The 17,168-nt window shown below is 37.8% G+C and overlaps 1 protein-coding gene across 1 annotated transcript in view; it reads right to left on the reverse strand.

Annotated features, from left to right (window-relative positions):
* Positions 1–9,039: 9,039 nt before the first annotated feature.
* The window catches only part of LOC123509750 (serine-rich adhesin for platelets-like), a 51,533-nt gene continuing 43,404 nt past the window's right edge, over positions 9,040–17,168 (reverse strand). Inside the window, 4 exon segments of the mRNA XM_045264271.1 lie at positions 9,040–11,846; positions 14,961–15,079; positions 15,911–16,082; positions 16,867–17,091. Of these exon segments, the coding sequence (XP_045120206.1) occupies positions 9,576–11,846; positions 14,961–15,079; positions 15,911–16,082; positions 16,867–17,091 (2,787 nt within the window). The 3' untranslated portion in view covers positions 9,040–9,575.

The following is a 17,168-nucleotide window of genomic DNA, read 5'->3' on the forward strand; positions in this document are numbered from 1 at the left end:
GTTGCATTTATGTGTTTCTGTGTATTTGAAATGTTGCTGTATTTTTTTCTTTTTCTTTTTCTTTTCTTTCATTTCTTTTTTTCTTTCAGTAAGTTGGGCATTTTCATTTCAGCGTCTAGTGAATTACTGAATATTTTTGTATTCTTGTATTTATGTGTGTGAGGAATTAGTATTTTTGTATATTTTCCATTCTTTTCCCTTTTTTCAATTTACTCTTTTTGTTTTGTTTTGGAAATTCATATATTTTCATTTCAATTGTATGATGAATATTTTTACATTTTCTGTTTTCCTTTTCTCATTTCTGTGTGTGAGGAATTAGTGTTTTTGTATATTTTCCATTTGTTTCCCTTTTTTTTTCTTTACTCTTTTTTTGTCTCGGAAATTCATATATTTTCATTTCAATTGTATGATGAATATTTTTACATTTTCCGTTTTCCTTTTCTCATTTCTGTGTGTGAGGAATTAGTGTTTTTATATATTTTCCATTCTTTTCCTTTTTTTCTTTTCTCTTTTTTTTCTCAAAAATTCATATATTTTCATTTCAATTGTATGATGAATATTTTGACATTTTCTCTTTTCTTTTTTCTTTTTTCTTCTTTTCCTTTTATTTTTCTTCATTTTAGATTTACGCCAAGTGGGCTTTACATGGGAATTTCCAGGCTAAAGGAGACATTTTATCTGAAAGCCCACCCATTAGAGAACTGTCACCCTGAATAAGGAAGCCCTACCTCCACTCATGTCCAGAATTCAAACCCATGTCCCAGGAGACTCCTCGGACCACAAAGCAAACATGAATAATCTGACATTTTCTTTTCCTCCTTTTCTTTTATTTGTTTCAGTGATTTCTATATTTTCATTCCAATTATGTGATGAAAAATTTGGTCTTTTTTCGTTTTCTTTCTTTTTGTCTCGGTAATTTATATATCAAGTGTATGATGAATAATTGACATTTTATTTTTCATTCTTTTGTATTGAGAATTTATACTTTTTCATTCCAATAGTGTGATGAATAATTTGACTTTTCTTTTAATTTTCTTTCTTTTTTGTCTTGGTAATTAATATTTCAAGCATATGATGAATATTTCTTTTTCCATTAATTCATATATTCTTATTTTGCTATATGATGAAAAAGTTGCCATTTTCTTTCCTTTCTGATGAACTAATTTTGTAATCTCAGTGTGTGTGTATGTGTGTGTGTGTGTGTGTGTGTGTGTGTGTGTGTGTGTGTGTGTGTGTGTGTGTGTGTGTGTGGATGTTTTGGTGTTGTTTATTCTATCTCTCACTGTTCTTGTTTTAAATTCTTTGCTCATATTTTCTTTTTCTTTTTGTTTAGTTTTTCTTTTTTCTTCCTTTGCATTATTTACCTGTGTCTATTTTCTTCTTTTCCTTCTCAGTGTGTGTGTATCAGACCAGTAATGAACCACTGGCTTGCTGGGTGTGTGTTGTGTATTAGTGCAGCAGTGTTCAAAACTCATTATTTTACTTCATTATTTATTTATTTATTATCGCCATTTGTATTATTGTTTTTAGTGTGAAATTGTGTCATTCTTTTAACTCCTGAAGGACGAGGGATGTTCTGTGTGGACGTCCCTTTCAGCCAGGCTAGTTTGGACAATTCCGCAATAGTAAGCCTTTTTTATTTTATGTTGTGCGTTTGGAACATAGAAAAATTTGTCGTACTTTTGATTTTTTTGTTAGTTTAAGTTAGGATTAGGTTAAGTTATGGTAAGTTCAGGTTACATATGTCAAGTTAATTACCTAACTTCACTGCACCTATTCCAACAACCTACTTAACTTCACCTGTATTAATTCAATCCATAATTTTACCTAACCTAACCTAACATTGTGGCAAAATTTTCTATGACCTTTCACTTAATCACGTGTTACTCATTAACGAACACGTGTGCACTAAGATGGGCATTACCTACCTGTTGACACCTGTACATATACCAAGTGTTGGGCTGTCAGGTAGGGAACTTAACGAGCTTTCGGGGGGTTATCCCATTAAGTCGTACAGGTAAGCTAAGATTATTATTATTATTATTATTTTTTTTTTTCTTCACCAATATCACTACATTAAGGAGACTGTCTGGAGGGGCTGTGGGAATAATGTGATATAATGTATTCATTTCCATGGCTGTTGCTTTTTCTCGCAGTATTGTGTAAGTATTTGTGGACGATTGTTGGTACTCCTTTGTGATTTGATTGTCTGCCTTTTTGGTTTGTTTTTTTTATGTCTTTTTGATTTGTGATTGTCTTACTTTCTTTTATGCCATTTTTCCTCTTATTCTTATTCCTAGCCTGCAGTTTTTATGTCATCTTGTTTCTCTCAATTAATGCAAGTGTCTGTGTTCCTCTTCTCTTTTCTTCTGAGCCAGTACTCTTGAATTATCTTTCCCTTCAACAAATATCCAAACTAAACTATTATTTCTCTTATTCACATTCCTAGCTTGACGTTTTGTGTCTTGTCTCTCTCTAAATTATTGCAAGCGTCTGTGTTCTTACCTTTTCTCTTCTTTTTTTCAAGCCAGTACTTTCCCTTCACTAAATATCTAAACTAAACTATTATTCCTTCTATTCTCATTCCTAGCCTGTTCTTATTTGTGTCTTGTCTCTCTATTATTGCAAGCGTCTGTGTTCCTCTTCTGCTTCGTTCTTACCCAGTGCTCACGATGCAGTTCTTTCCACTCAGTTCAGTCCAGTATGGTTAAGATTTGTGGCAACTCATAGATTTAAGGGAGGGTAGATAGGTGGATGTGTCTGTGGTCTCAAAGTGTGTTTTTTATAGAAGTGTTGCTGCTTAGACAGTTAAGATGAGTGAATGTGGAGCAAAAAGTGTGAAATAAGGGAGTAGAGGGATGGTTGTTGATTGGGAGTTTAAAGTAAAGGTGTGAAATGTACCTGGGGTTTAGATAGACTGTTAGATGAAAGAATTGGTTGTGGTATTTGAGACCGGGAAACAAGATGAACAGTGAAAATACAAAACTAGGATGTGAAATGAACAGTGAAGTGGAAGATTGAATAAAACATTGAAATAGAGAAATAAACTTTGAAAAATGTAAAACTGATAAAATAAACTGTAAAATAGAAAATTGAATAATGAAATACAAAAAAAAGCAGACAAAAAGAAATAAAAAACATGAACAAAACAAAATAGAGAAACATGGAACAACAAATTAGAAAAAAAACATCACCATTTCTTAGAATAATGAATGTGTTCAAATACTAATAGAGAGAGAGAGAAAGGGATGGAGAGAATTATGACTGCTGTAATGAGAGAAGTATTGTGTATATATAAAGCTAAGGAAAGACTTGAGTAACCATGCTTGTATATATAGACTAAGATCACAAACGGAGATAGTGTTGTTTGATGTGTTTCCTCTTTCTCTCCTCAGTATTCAGAAATGTGTTGTGGTATTTCATTATTATTTTCTATGGATGGATGAAGGAAAGTTTGCCATATATTGTTTAAGGAGGACTAGTTAGTTAGTTAGTTATTTTTTTTATTTCATTTATTTATTGATTTGTGTTATTGTGTATTTATGATTGAGGACTTAATTTATTTTGTTCATTTTTTTTCACTTTTTTTTTTTTTACTTCTATACGTATTGTTATTGATACAGTATTTTCTTATGTTTATCTTTAGTTGTCTTTAGTCTTTTTAATTTATTCTGGTTTTCTTATTTTATTCAGGTGGAGATGTTATTTATCATCATCATTATTATTCTGGGTTTCTTGTTATGATCAGAATTAACATTACTTTTCAATACCATGTCTGTATTTTCATATTTTTTTATTTATTTGTTTATTTATTTATTTTATATATTTTTTTCTTTCTATGAGCAGGACAGTTGTATGATCACATGTAATTTTTGTTTTTCCCACCATTTCTTATATTATTTTTCTTATTATGCATGAAGATGAACACTATTTATTACCACATTTCCATTTCCCATTGGTATTTATTCTCATTTCTCTACAACTCTTAAAGGCAACAGTTGTACCTTTAATCACCATTGCTGTACCTTTGTTTACATATGTGTGACGTCAAATGCTTTACCAACTCATGCTTAAAGACAAGAAGCAGGCAAGTATTTAATGTTACTCTGTAGACTCTTAATGACTGACGAACATAAGGAGTGATACATTGCAGTCCCTTTAGAAGATAAAAAGATTAGCCCCTTCACTGATAAACACTTCCAATATAATGCTGCTGAATTTCAAGAGATTTAATGCAGTACTCTTTCAATAGTTGTGGGTAATACAAAACTTATCTTTATTTAGTGTGTGTTCTGTGTTTTTCTTGCATTTCACTACTTAAACTGGTAGCTTTAATGGAGTACTTTTTCAGCCTCGTCGTGATAAGCTAGAATCTGTCTATTTACACACTCAGATATGATTTACACACACCCACACACATACATATACCATTCACACACACACATACACAGATATCATTCACATTGTTAGCCTTATCATTCCCTGGTTGAAGTATTTTTTTTTTTATTGACCTTACTACATCCCTTATGCACACCACCTATCATATGCAATACCAAGGAACACTTGATAGGAAGTACCCTGCATTGACTGTGCCTGGGACTGTAAAGGTGCTGGATAGGGAATAGAAACCAGAAACCATCTTGAAATGCAAAAACAAAAACAGTGGGTGAGAATATTGAAGAGTGCTTATCATTGGAAGGGTTAGCACTATCACTTGTATTCAGAAATGCCTTCCCCTCTCACTGTGACAATTTTCCAAAGCCACAGAGACAACTAGCTGGGTTTTCAAAACAGTTTCTCCTTTTGATAAACCAGAAATATTGCCAATCTATCACCAGAACCATAAAAATACTCTTAAAAACACTGGTAGCTTCAACTGGAGCCTTTGGAAAGTAGTGATGGTGAGAGAGCAAAGCGTTTCAGAACACAGGGCTATCTTGCTTGCCTGTTTTGACTAACCATTGACTACACTACAGGTTCCTTTGATATATTTTTGATACCTAATTAGTATATCTGTTTACATGTGTTTGTTAGGTGCTTTAGTTGTAAGCTGGCGTTGCGTTCTCCGTGAGGCGCAGGAGCAAGTGATGTGTTATTTGTTATTTTTATATACTACTGCTAAGTGGATCAATCTTTTCAACAATAAAGTACTAAATGTGTTCATGGTGGGAGGCATCATGGTTAATTAATGACTGTTTTATTTGTGATTGCAGTCCTGGTGTCTTGTCTGAAGCTTTAGGACAAGTAAATGCTAACCTGAAGGTGGAGGGATGCATTGTCCTTCCCCTCTCCTCTTCAGAGCATTAGGGCAGTATGAGTGACCTGAAGACTGATAAATGTCTGTCCTGTGTCCCCTTGAGAGCATTAAGACAGAGTGTGTATGGCCACTGACCAGAAGACTGTGATAAACTGAAGTCTGTAGTGTACCTTTCAGTCTTCAAAGCGTTAAGGCAGATACTAAATGACCTGAAGACTGTGATAAACTTGTCTGTTCTATCCCCTGCCCCCTTCAGAGCATTAGGGCAGATGGTGAGTGACTTGAGAACTGTGATAAACTTGTCTGTCCTGTCTCCTGCCCCCTTCAGAGCATTAGGATAGGTACTAAGTGACCTGATGGCTGATAAAGGTCTGTCTTGTTCCCTTGAGAGCATTAGGGGAGAGTGTGAATGGCCAGAAGGCTGTAATGATTAATTTTGTCCTGTCTCGAGCATTAGGAGAGAGTAAGTAACCTGAAGACTGATAAATTTGTCTGCCCTGTCCATCCCCTTCAAAGCATTAGAGCAAATGGTAAGTGACCTGCTGAAGACTGATAATATTAAGTCTGTCCTGGCCCGTGTCCCCTTCTGAGTATTGAGGCAGATACTAAGTGGCCTGAACACTGATAAACTGAAGTCTGTCCTGTCCCTTCAGAGCATAAGGGCAGGTTGTGAGGGGCCCAATGACTGATAATTTTCAAGTCTCACTAGAAGTATTGAATGGAAGCTGTGATTAGACTTGAGACTGAAAGATTCATTGGTTATTCCTCTGCAGAATTAGAAAAAAGTATGACTAAATTAAGAATGAAAGGTTTATTTGTAACTTGGCTTTATAACCACTAGACAAAAATAGCAGTTAACCCTTTCACTACTGGGACGCATTTTTACCTTGAGATTTGTGTACGATTAGATCATTTTATTGACATTAGCAAGAGTGTATGGAGGTCACAAGATTAATGGTCACAGTCTTCAGTATTTCAATCTCCACATAAGTTTTTGAAGCTGTATAAAATCACCAAATAGTAAGCAGAATTAATATGAAAACGTGTCGTGGTATTGAAGAGGTTTATTTTAAGGGGTTTTAATGTGTTTTTGTGTGTTTTTTAAGTTTCTTTTTTTAGAGGGGTGAATCTGGGGTGTTTTAGTGTGTTTTTATGGTGTTTTTTTAATTACCTTGAAATTGAAGAGTAAGTTGACGAGAATATGTAAGAGAATAATTAATCTTATTTATTTTTTTTATCATTATTGTCATTGTTATTATTATTTGGTATCTATTTTTCTATATATTTGGTAGACACGGTAGGCAGGCTGCAGTATAGCTACATATCTACATTTTGTGTGTCACTATTTGTGGTATCGACATGTTGTGTAGCCTACTACTGTGACCTTGAATGAAACAACAATTTTTCGGGATTCAAGTTTGGGAATCTAATTATTTTATTTTGTTTTGATCTAGGTGCTTGAAGTGTGCCCAATGAGTGCCAGTCAACACTCAATACTGCCCCGCCCTGCCCCGTTTAGCCGTCTTGCCCCGCCTCACTTCATTTCACCTTCTGCAGCGTGGCGTGGCGTGGCGAGAGACAGTGAGTGTTGTGACGTTCAACCAGTGTATATTAATTTTAACCATTTATCTGTATTTGCTTAGTTGTATAGTGCAGGATTGGAGTGGGGCTCATAATAATGTATCTCCATATCTACTTCTGTCCAACTTTTCCTTAAATTTATGCTCATTTTTGCTGTTACAATCTCTTCACTCAAACCGTTCCTGTGTGGAAAACCAAATTTCGTCCCTCAAACACTGACTCTTCATGATCTTACTGTGTGTGTGTGTGTGTGTGTGGCGGGACTAATGCCTTATGTAGTGTCAGACCGGTAGATATTAGATAGTCAGGGGCTATTTTGGCTTGATATCTACAAGGAAAAAATATCTACAGCGTAACAAGCCAGAGTATAACGGATAGTCAAAGCTGCGCCACGTTTTCATGCACCAACACGAGCGGCAGAATTTTTTATCAATCTTCATTCGCTACTGAGAACCAAGTAATGGCTTCCTATCTCTTGAAGGTGGACTTATCAAGAATGGTTGAGGTTGGAACTGATAAGAAAGGGTATATTGACACATAACTCGTACAAACACAATGGTTTATTTTATTCTCAAGGCTCTGGTGATTCCATACAAAAAAAAGAAGAAAAAAAAAAAAAAAACTGGTGGGGGACTAAAAGGAAGGAAAAAAAAAAGTAATGCATTGTTTGGAAATATATAAAAAGATGATGAACAGTCTCAAACAACCAGTCATTCTATTGTTTACTATGATAGCTATTAACACCAGGGTAACATAGGAACAAATATAGTATCTCTCTCTCTCTCTCTCTCTCTCTCTCTCTCTCTCTCTCTCTCTCTCTCTCTCTCTCTCTCTCTCTCTCAATTAATTATCTAACTTATGAACTAGTATAGCTAAAAAATACATGACTGAAATAACTTACTAATTCATTTTATCATACAGTGTACAAAGCTGAACAAATATGGAAGGAAAAAAAAATAATGTCTTTATAACATCGAAGAGAAACAAAAACAAAAAGATTAAAAGAAAGAGAGAAACAAAAGCGAAGAGGAGTAATAGAAAAGAAATAAACTGAAGATTCAAACATACACACAAAATCAACAACTTAAAGAGAGAGAGAGAAAAACAAAAAACGAAAAAATAGTAACTCAGAAAACGAGAACTTAAATAATTACGAAATATTTATAACAAAGGAAGGGAGGAGTGGCGGGGTGAGGAGTGGAGGAGGGGAAAGGGGGGAGGGGAGGGCGCCAGTAACGTAAGAAATGGGGAGCTTTGGGTAATGTAGGGGTGTGGTATGGTAGGGTAGAGTTAAGTAGGGGAGTATGGCGGTTATGGTAGAGTATGGGAAGGTTTGTTAGAAGTGTAATGTATGGTTCTGTATGGAAAGATAAATGGAAGGGCTTGTATTCTCAAATTTTTGTTCTTCACCTCCACCATTTAAAAAAGCTTTATTTAAATTTACACGAGTTTTTAAGGGTGTCTTTTTATGGTTTTAGAGGGAGAGTGACAAGATTTCTGCATTATTAACTGGAGGAACACTTGAAAACCCTGCTAATCATCTCTATAGCCTTGGATTTTAGTCTTGGTGAGGGAAAAGAGCATTTTTAAGTAAGTTTTTATGGTTTTAGAGGCAGAGTGACAAGATTTCTACACAATTGACTGGAGAAACACTCTTAAAAACCCCGCTAATCATCTCTGTGGCCTTGGAAAATAGTCATGGTGAGAGAGCAAACCGCTTCTGAACACGGACTTAAGTATAGGCAGACAAGGTTAGGATGTGGCAGGGTATGGGGTGATCTGCATGGGAGCGTTACAGAGGAAGACAGGAGAGTGTAGGAAGGGTAATGTTGTGCAAAATACAAGTGTACACAGTACATATTAGTATGTAGTTTGTGCAACTACGAAACTTTGTAACAGTCTGGTATGTACAGATGAAGGAGGAGAGGAGGAGGAGGAAGAGGAGGAGGAGGAGGAAAAGAAGGAGGAGGAAGAGAAGAAGAGCACCAATTGAACACAAATATATGATCATGAGTGGAAAAAAAAACAATTAAATTCTTTTTCATAGGAACGCATTGCCACTAACACTCGAGTGACGCTACGAGGTGTGTGTGTGTGTGTGTGTGTGTGTGTGTGTGTGTGTGTGTGTGTGTGTGTGTGTGTGTGTGTGTGTGTGAGTTTATGTTCTGTTTTCTGGTTATAAAACTAGATTATTAAACATATAAACACCCAGTCTCTCTCTCTCTCTCTCTCTCTCTCTCTCTCTCTCTCTCTCTCTCTCTCTCTCTCTCTCTCTCTCTCTCTCTCTCTCTCTCTCTCTTGGCACCCTTTGTCACCATCACTGGCACTCACCATTAACACTGTCACCATCACCATTATCTTCCTCCCTTTTCACAGTTCACCATTAGCACCATATTCTGTACACCATTTACTTTTGTCCTCCCTTAAAGTTTCCCTCCTTATTTTCGTTTTCTTTTGTTTTCTAATGTTATGTATTTATTATTATTCATGTTTTTTTTCCTAAGATTCATTTTCAGTTTAATTTTCTAGATGCTGTTTTTTTATTATTTATTTTCCTTTTTTTTCTCTCAATCATAGTTTTATTTTCTTTATTTTTCACAAGTTTCGTTTAAATTTGCTATGTATTTTCTACTTTTCACTTTATTTTTTCGTTTCTGTAATCTAAATTCTCTATCACATTATCTCCATTTTCTTTACATTTCTCACAACGTATTTCCACACAACCACATCCCATTTTCTATGCCACAGTATCTCCATTTTCTTTCTCCTCACCCAGGGTATCCTCAACTAACGTCACACTTTCGTTTTCTTCCACCTCTGGCATCTCGTTTTCCTTTTTCCTTGCGTCTTTTTGAAGGAGAGATTGCCACGTGCCCCAGAGAGTGAGAGTGGGCATGGAGGGACTTAGGGGAGGGGTGGGAGAGTTGTGAGAGGGGTGAGAGGGCGCTGGGGTGGGAGAGTGGATTGGAGGGTGGGCTATGAGAGGGATGGGAGTGAAAAGTCTGGAATTTTCAGTTATGTCTCCATTTTGTGATTTCTTGTTCTTGTTTCTTTTCTTATTGTTTCTTCTTCGTTTATTGCTTCCTATCCCACCGCTGCCACCACCATCACCACTTCTTTCTTCTCTTTGTCTCTCTTTTCTATTCCCTTTGCTTCGTTTCCTGTTTCTGTTTCGTCTACTTTTCGTTTTCCTGTGTTTATGTCGTATTGGATTCTTTTGTTTGCTTTCTGATTCTATTTTTGGTTTTGGATTCCGTTTATCTCCTGATTCTGACAAGGTTATGTTATCCTGTCCATGATTTTGTAATGGATTCCTCATGTCTTTGTTTTCTGATACATTTGTTGGGGTTTCTTCTTTCATAGGTTCTGATTCCACTATTCCTTCATTATCTCCTATATCTGATTCTGTACCATTCTTATTTTTACTTTCTGATCCCACATGCATTGAAATCTCCTCTTCTTTAGTCTTAGATTCCACTATTCCTTTATTATCTCCTATATATAATGCTGTATCATTCTTATTTTTACTTTCTGATCCCACATGCATTGAAATCTCCTCTTCTTTAGTCTTAGATTCCGCTATTCCTTCATTAACTTCTATTTCCGATGGTGTAATGTTGACTTCTTCGCTATCATCACATTCACCACCAGCACCAGTGTCTTTAGTCTTGTTTCCGCACCGTGTGATACGTTGGGCGTTCTTCTCGGCAACAAACTCCTCCCAGGGAACAAGAGAAGCTGTTACTGAAGCATTCGATCGTGTAACATTAGCATCGGAGTGTTGAAAGTCCATTCTGAACTTCTTTATCGCCTCCTGAGCGTCTTGCAGTATCTTGCGGAACCTTTTCACGCTCTCGTCCTCGCTGTCTTGAGTATTGGCTGGGTTTGAACTGGTATCACATGGCGTTCTGCAAGGTGGCTGGTATTCCCCATCGTTTTGTCTAAGAGCGTCTTTACCCACTTGTGTTTTTAATTTTCTATCAGTTTCCTCTTTATTTTCCACCGTTTCCTTGATTTGATTAGTGCTGGTATCTTTTTTACTCTCCATTGTGTGATTACCGAGTTCTCCAGTTTTCTGTGAGCTGTGAAGAGACTGGGAACTGCTCAAAGTCACATCTGTTTCTCTTTCCTCTGATACGAAGTAATTTTCTTCAAGTTCATTGCTGCTAGGGGTCTCTGCCGCCCCTGGAATATGCGTTGATGCCCCAGCAGTGGTAGAGGTCAGGGGGAGAGAGGCACGGGAGGAAATGTCGAGTGTGTTGGTGGTAGGTGAAAGAGAGGCGACGGCAGGACTTTGAGGAGGGATATCTTCGGAGTTAGGGGTGTTTGATTGTTTCCTGGTGTGTTCTTCGTGTTCTGCTCTTTGTTCAGTGTGTGTGTTTGTTTCCGTGGTGTTTGCGTGTTTGGCAGTGTTTGGATTGCTTGTAAAGGCGTTTGTAGCATTCCTGGTTGTATCTTCAGTGCTTTTAGTGGAATCTGGAGTGCGTTTAGCTTCATTTTCCTTGTCTGCGGTGTTGTGTGAAGCATTATTGTCTGTCTTACTCTCTGAAGTGGTGGTGGTGGTGGTGTTGTTGGAGTTATTGGTAGTATTCTGAGAGTCCATATCAATGTTACTCCTCGTGGCGGTGATGTCAGCGCCACTGGTGATACTGGTGACGGTGGCAGCCTTACTGGTGCTGCCGGGGGTCTCCAAGGTCCTGTTATTGCTACTGGTCCCCAAAACACCCTTGGAGGACCCTGACATACCCTTAGGAAAATCATTCGCTTCCTTGGCAGTGATAACAGTGTCCCTGGCAGTGTCTCGGTACCTGGCAGCGATGGGGGTGTCCCTGGCAGTGGTGTGGCTCTTGGTGTCCCTTGGGGCGGCCCTGGGGTTGTCCCTGGCGGCTGTGGGCGTGAGGGCGTGGGGCGGTGTGCCTGCGTCGCTCTCATGGCGAGTTGTCAGACTAGATTGTGTGGCGGGGAGCGAACCGCCGCTATAAACACTCCTTGCGAACTGATATGTCACCTGCAATAAGGGAGACGGTGTTAGGGTGTGTGACGGAGGGGTGAGGAAAGGCTGCGTGTGACGGCTGTGTGTGACGGAGGGGGTGAGGAAAGGCTGTGTATGGGGGAAGGTTGTGAGGAAGGTTGTGAGGAAAGGCTATATGAGGGGGAAGCTGTGAGGAAAGGGTGTGTATGGAGGGAAGGTGTGAAGAATTGTGTGTGTGTGTGTGTGTGTGTGTGTGTGTGTGTGTGTGTGTGTGTGTGTGTGTGTGTGGGAAGGTGTGACGAAGAGTGTGAGGAAAGACTGTGTGTGTAGGAAGGTTGTGAGGAAGAATGTGTGTGTGTGTGGGGGGGGTAAGGTGTGAGAAAAAGGGATGTGTTCAAGGCATATGCAAGGAAAGGTAGTACAAGAAGTGTGTGGACAAAAAAAAAAGGTATCTAAGAGAGAGAGAGAGAGAGAGAGAGAGAGAGAGAGAGAGAGAGAGAGATAAGAAAATTTCATATATGCCATGAAACTGACTATGGAATTCTCATCCTTAGGTCAAACTTACAAAATAACTGAGACTTTTAAGGACAACGTAAAAAGTTGAAGGATTTTTAAAATAGCACACATTGAAGAAAACAAACAGAAGAGTCAGAACAGTAACTTAAATCAATATACAAGATAAAAACAGTGAAGCAGACGGCAATCAAATTTTAAAAGCCACAAAGAAAAAAAAAAATAAAGAAAACGAGGAACAGGAATATATTTTAATGGGACTTTGATAAATTTGATTCCTCGTCTGCTGTCAAGAAATCACCAAATATTACTCTAAATACAAACATGTTAATCAGTACATGGTGCATCATAGCCTCATTAGTGGAAGGGTACAGTATGGTACAGAGGGTGCACCACGTATACTGACACCCATATAACTACGGTACATTCCTTTATGGTAAACAGTAATTCACTCTGTACATTGTTAGCCATATCATTTCCATCCATGTCCTGTGTATGGTACAGTTTGAGGTACGTCTGGGTTATGGTACTGTTATGTATGGTACAGTTTACATGTGTACCGTTTTTTGTTGTTGTTGGTTAGGTGGTTTGCAGTGTTTAAATGTACATGCTTTGGTATACACACACACACACACACACACACACACACACACACACACACACACACACACACACACACACACACACACACACCATTTCCCACTCATACCAAACCCATTACACAAATTACAGTACATACAAACATACAGACTTAAATAATGATAAATAAACCTCATAATTCAATCGTCTTCTGTCTGCCAATAAGGTTAAATGTTTACGTGCGCCATTAAGCCCGCCCCTTCCCTTTCCTTGTACGTGATTGGCTCCTGCTGCGAGAGTGGGCGGGGCTTATCTGTCTAGTTTATAAGAACACGGTTTTTTCAATAATTTTCAGTCCCACAATTTTTTTCTACTATTTTTTTTTTTTTTTTATTTTTGGTTAGTTTTAATTAGTGATGGTAATTTGAAGTGTTTTTATGTTTGTTTTTTGAGAGTGAATGATTTAATGAAGTGTTTGTTATTATTATTATTATTATTATTATTATTATTATTATTATTATTATCATTATTGTTATTTCTATTTCTCGTTACTGGTTCAACATTTGTGCCGAATATTATTGAAGAATTCCCAAGAGAACATAATTTTTTTCATTTTATTTTGCGTTTTTTTCATTATTTTTCTTTACAGTTCAGCTTCAAATTACGTTGTCAGTAAAAGCTTCACTACTACTACTACTACTACTACCACTTCTAACAACAACAACAAGTCACCTTTAACATCACACCAAATTCCCTACCCTAACTTAACCTTTCCAATAATTCAAACACGCTTACTATAACCCTACCATCAAATTACTCTTTAAACTCCCCTTCTTTGGTCGGCTGGCTGTAAAAGTTGGCCTGGAATGACTATTGGGCTATGAAGAACGTTGGGCTAGCCTTCTTGTTCCCTTTTACGGCCAGCTTTGAGTCTGTTTACCTCTGACCTCTCGGAAGAAGGAAGGGTGAGGGAGGGAGAGGAGGAAGGGCAGATGGAGGAGGAGGAGCAGGGAGTATTTGGGTTAGGTGATGGATAGGTACAAGGAGGAAAGGGAGGAAAGGAAGGGAGGAAAGTGACTAATGGAGGGGAGAGAGAGAGAGAGAGAGAGAGAGAGAGAGAGAGAGAGAGAGAGAGAGAGAGAGAGAGAGAGAGAGACTTATTTTCATTATTTGAGATATTTACATTATTATTATTATTATTATTATTATTATTATTATTATTATTATTATTATTATTACTACTACTACTACTACTACTACTACTACTACTACTACTACTACTACTACTACTACTACTTTTACTACTACTTTTACTACTACTACTACTACTACTACTACTACTACTACTACTACTACTACTACTACAACTACTACACACATGTACACTTCACATTAAATGATTAAGTAACTAAACAATTTTCTTCAATAACAATTACTACCGCAGTTTATATGCTAATGGTGGTAGTGGTGGTGGTAGTGGTGGTGGTGGTGGTGGTGGTGGTGGTGGTGGTGGTAGCTGCGTATATATTGCTAAATTAGATAATGAGGCAATTGTTTCGTCACACTTGTTACTGGTGGTTAATGGTGGTAGTTAAGAAAAATTGTTGTTGTCATAGGAATGTTGGTTATCTGGGTGGTGATGGTGGTTGCGATAGTTGTAGCTGTGACCAGGGAAAGATGATAATGTTGGTTGTTGCGATTAATTGTGGTAGTGGTGGGTATCAATAATGGTGGTTATGTTAGTTCAGGAATGTTTATAGAAAGAAAGGATGAATGTGAGATGGTAGTAGTAGTAGTAGTAGTAGTAGTAGTAGTAGTAGTAGTAATATGAAAACAAACACTGAATTTAAAGTTTTTGTAATCATAACAGCACTAGTAATAGAAGTAGTAGTAGTAGTAGTAGTAGTAGTAGTCACCATAGCAACGGTCTTGGCCATCATACAGGTAGTTACAGTGATAGTTTAAGCTTCACCGTCCTCTATACAACAGTTAACCATGTAATTGGCTTGTTAGGCAAAAAAATACAAAAAAAACCGTGCAATTTAACCAATCACGAACGTTGGGGGTGGTCTGGCGGGCGTGGGCGAGACCGTGGGCGTGGGCGTGGTCGGACTGGTACGCCCACGAACCATCAGGGCGTCGGTAAATTCTGTAGTCATCATCATCAGCAACTGTGACTGTAAGAATATGTTTGCTAAAGTTTGTCCTTCATTTTTCCATTTCCTGTTGCTCCCGTTTTCTTCTTGCTTGCTTGCTTGGTTGTTTGTTGTTGTTATTATTGTTGTTGTTGTGGTGGTGGTGGTGGTGTGTGTGTGTGTGTGTGTGTGTGTGTGTGTGTGTCCATCTCTCGTTTTCTTCAAATGGAAAACGCGGAGGTCAATGTGAAGAGAAAGTTTATTAAGACAATCTGAAAAAAGTAGAAAAAAGGAGAAATTTCGTAATTTTTGAGGATATGAAAAGGAGAGAAAGAAAAGATAGAAATATAGAAAGAAAGAAAGAAATTTTGTGATAAAGAAAGAAGAGAAAAGTAAGAGAAATAGAAGAACACAGAAGGAATTTGAAGGTAAAGGAGGAATATCAATGAGTAAAGAAGAAGAAGAAGAAGAAGAAGAAAAGAGAGGAAGAACAAGAACAATAATGAAAACAAGGACAGAAATAAAACAAGAGAATAAAGAAAACAAAAACAAGAAAGAAATAACAGAAAAACAAGACAAATAAACAGAAAAAGAGAAAAAAACAGAAGGAAAGAAGAAATCAAAACAAAAAATAAGAAAAAAAGAAAATAACAAACAAGAAAAAAAAACGAAATGAGAGAAAAAAAAGGAAAAAATGAAAAAAAGGAAAAATAAATCAAGAGAAGAATAAAAAAAAAAGAAAAATAAGAAAAAAAAAACCAGAAGAAAAACAAAATGAGAGAGAGAGAGAGAGAGAGAGAGAGAGAGAGAGAGAGAGAGAGAGAGAGAGAGAGAGAGAGAGAGAGAATAAACAAGAGGGCCCCAGCGCTTTACCTGTGGTGTACTGAAGATCTTCACTAAGAAAGCGGTGCAAATCCTCGTCTCTCCTGCGCAGCTCCGTGGACATGAGGGTTGCCCAGTCACTCACCGCCGCGCACTGGTTGTCCAACGCGTCCTGTCTCTTCTTGATGAACTGCTGGAAACTCATTCGCTGCTCCTCCAACACCTAGAGAGAGAGAGAGAGAGAGAGAGAGAGCGGTTAAGTTAGTTTGGTGGGGAGAAGTCTTCGTTATTGCTATCTTTTCTTAGCTTAATCTTTTTTTTTTTTTCTGGACTTAAATAAACAGATAGAGTTGTGTTAGGTTGATGGGGAGAAGCCTTCATCACTACTATCCTTTCTGTCAACTCATTCCCTGTTTCTCCTAGACCTAAATAGATAGATAGATAGATACATAGATAGATAGATAAATAGATAAAAATAGGGAGGATTTTGAGTTTTGCTAGGTTGATGGGGAGAAGCCTTCATCATTACTACCCTTTCTGTCAACTCATTCCGTTTTTCCTAGACCATCAAACACCCCAAAACACCCCAAAACACCACCAAACACCCCAAAACAACACCAAACACCCACAGACACCACCAAAACACCTCCTAAACACACCCCCAAACACCACCAAAACACCTCCTAAAACACCAAAATACCCCAAAACACCCCAAAACACTCCAAAACACCCCAAAACACCCAAAACACCCAAAACACCACCAAAACATTGCAAAATACCCCAAAACACACCAAACACCCCCAAACATCATCAAAACATCACCAAAATACCCCAAACAACTAAAAACACACCAAAAAACACCAAAACACCTCAAAACACCCCAAAACACAAAACACACCAAACACCACCAAAACACCCCAAAACACCCCAAAACATACACCAAACACCATCAAACACCCCAAAACACCCCAAACACACACCAAAACACCCCAAACACCACAACACACCAATTCATGAGTTTCCGCAGTGCTCCTCATCCCAGCAAGGACGTTCTGGGTGTGGTGCGTGTGTGTTTGCAAGCTCTGTGTGAGAATATCAGCTTCTTTCCTCAACTCTCCCTCCTGAGTGAGATAGAGTTCCTCCCACGCTGCTTTGGCTGTCCCCACGAAGACTCGAGTGTCCAGTTCCGCCTCCTCCACGTGGCTTACTGAGGCGTGGTTTGAGACGAGGGCCTAGGGAGTAAAGGAGAGTTTGTTAGGGAGAGAAGAAAGGGAATTGGATTGAAATAAAGGAGTTTTCTTGTTGTTTT

Source organism: Portunus trituberculatus, chromosome 3, assembly GCF_017591435.1.
Source record: "Portunus trituberculatus isolate SZX2019 chromosome 3, ASM1759143v1, whole genome shotgun sequence".
NCBI classification, from domain to species: domain Eukaryota; kingdom Metazoa; phylum Arthropoda; class Malacostraca; order Decapoda; family Portunidae; genus Portunus; species Portunus trituberculatus.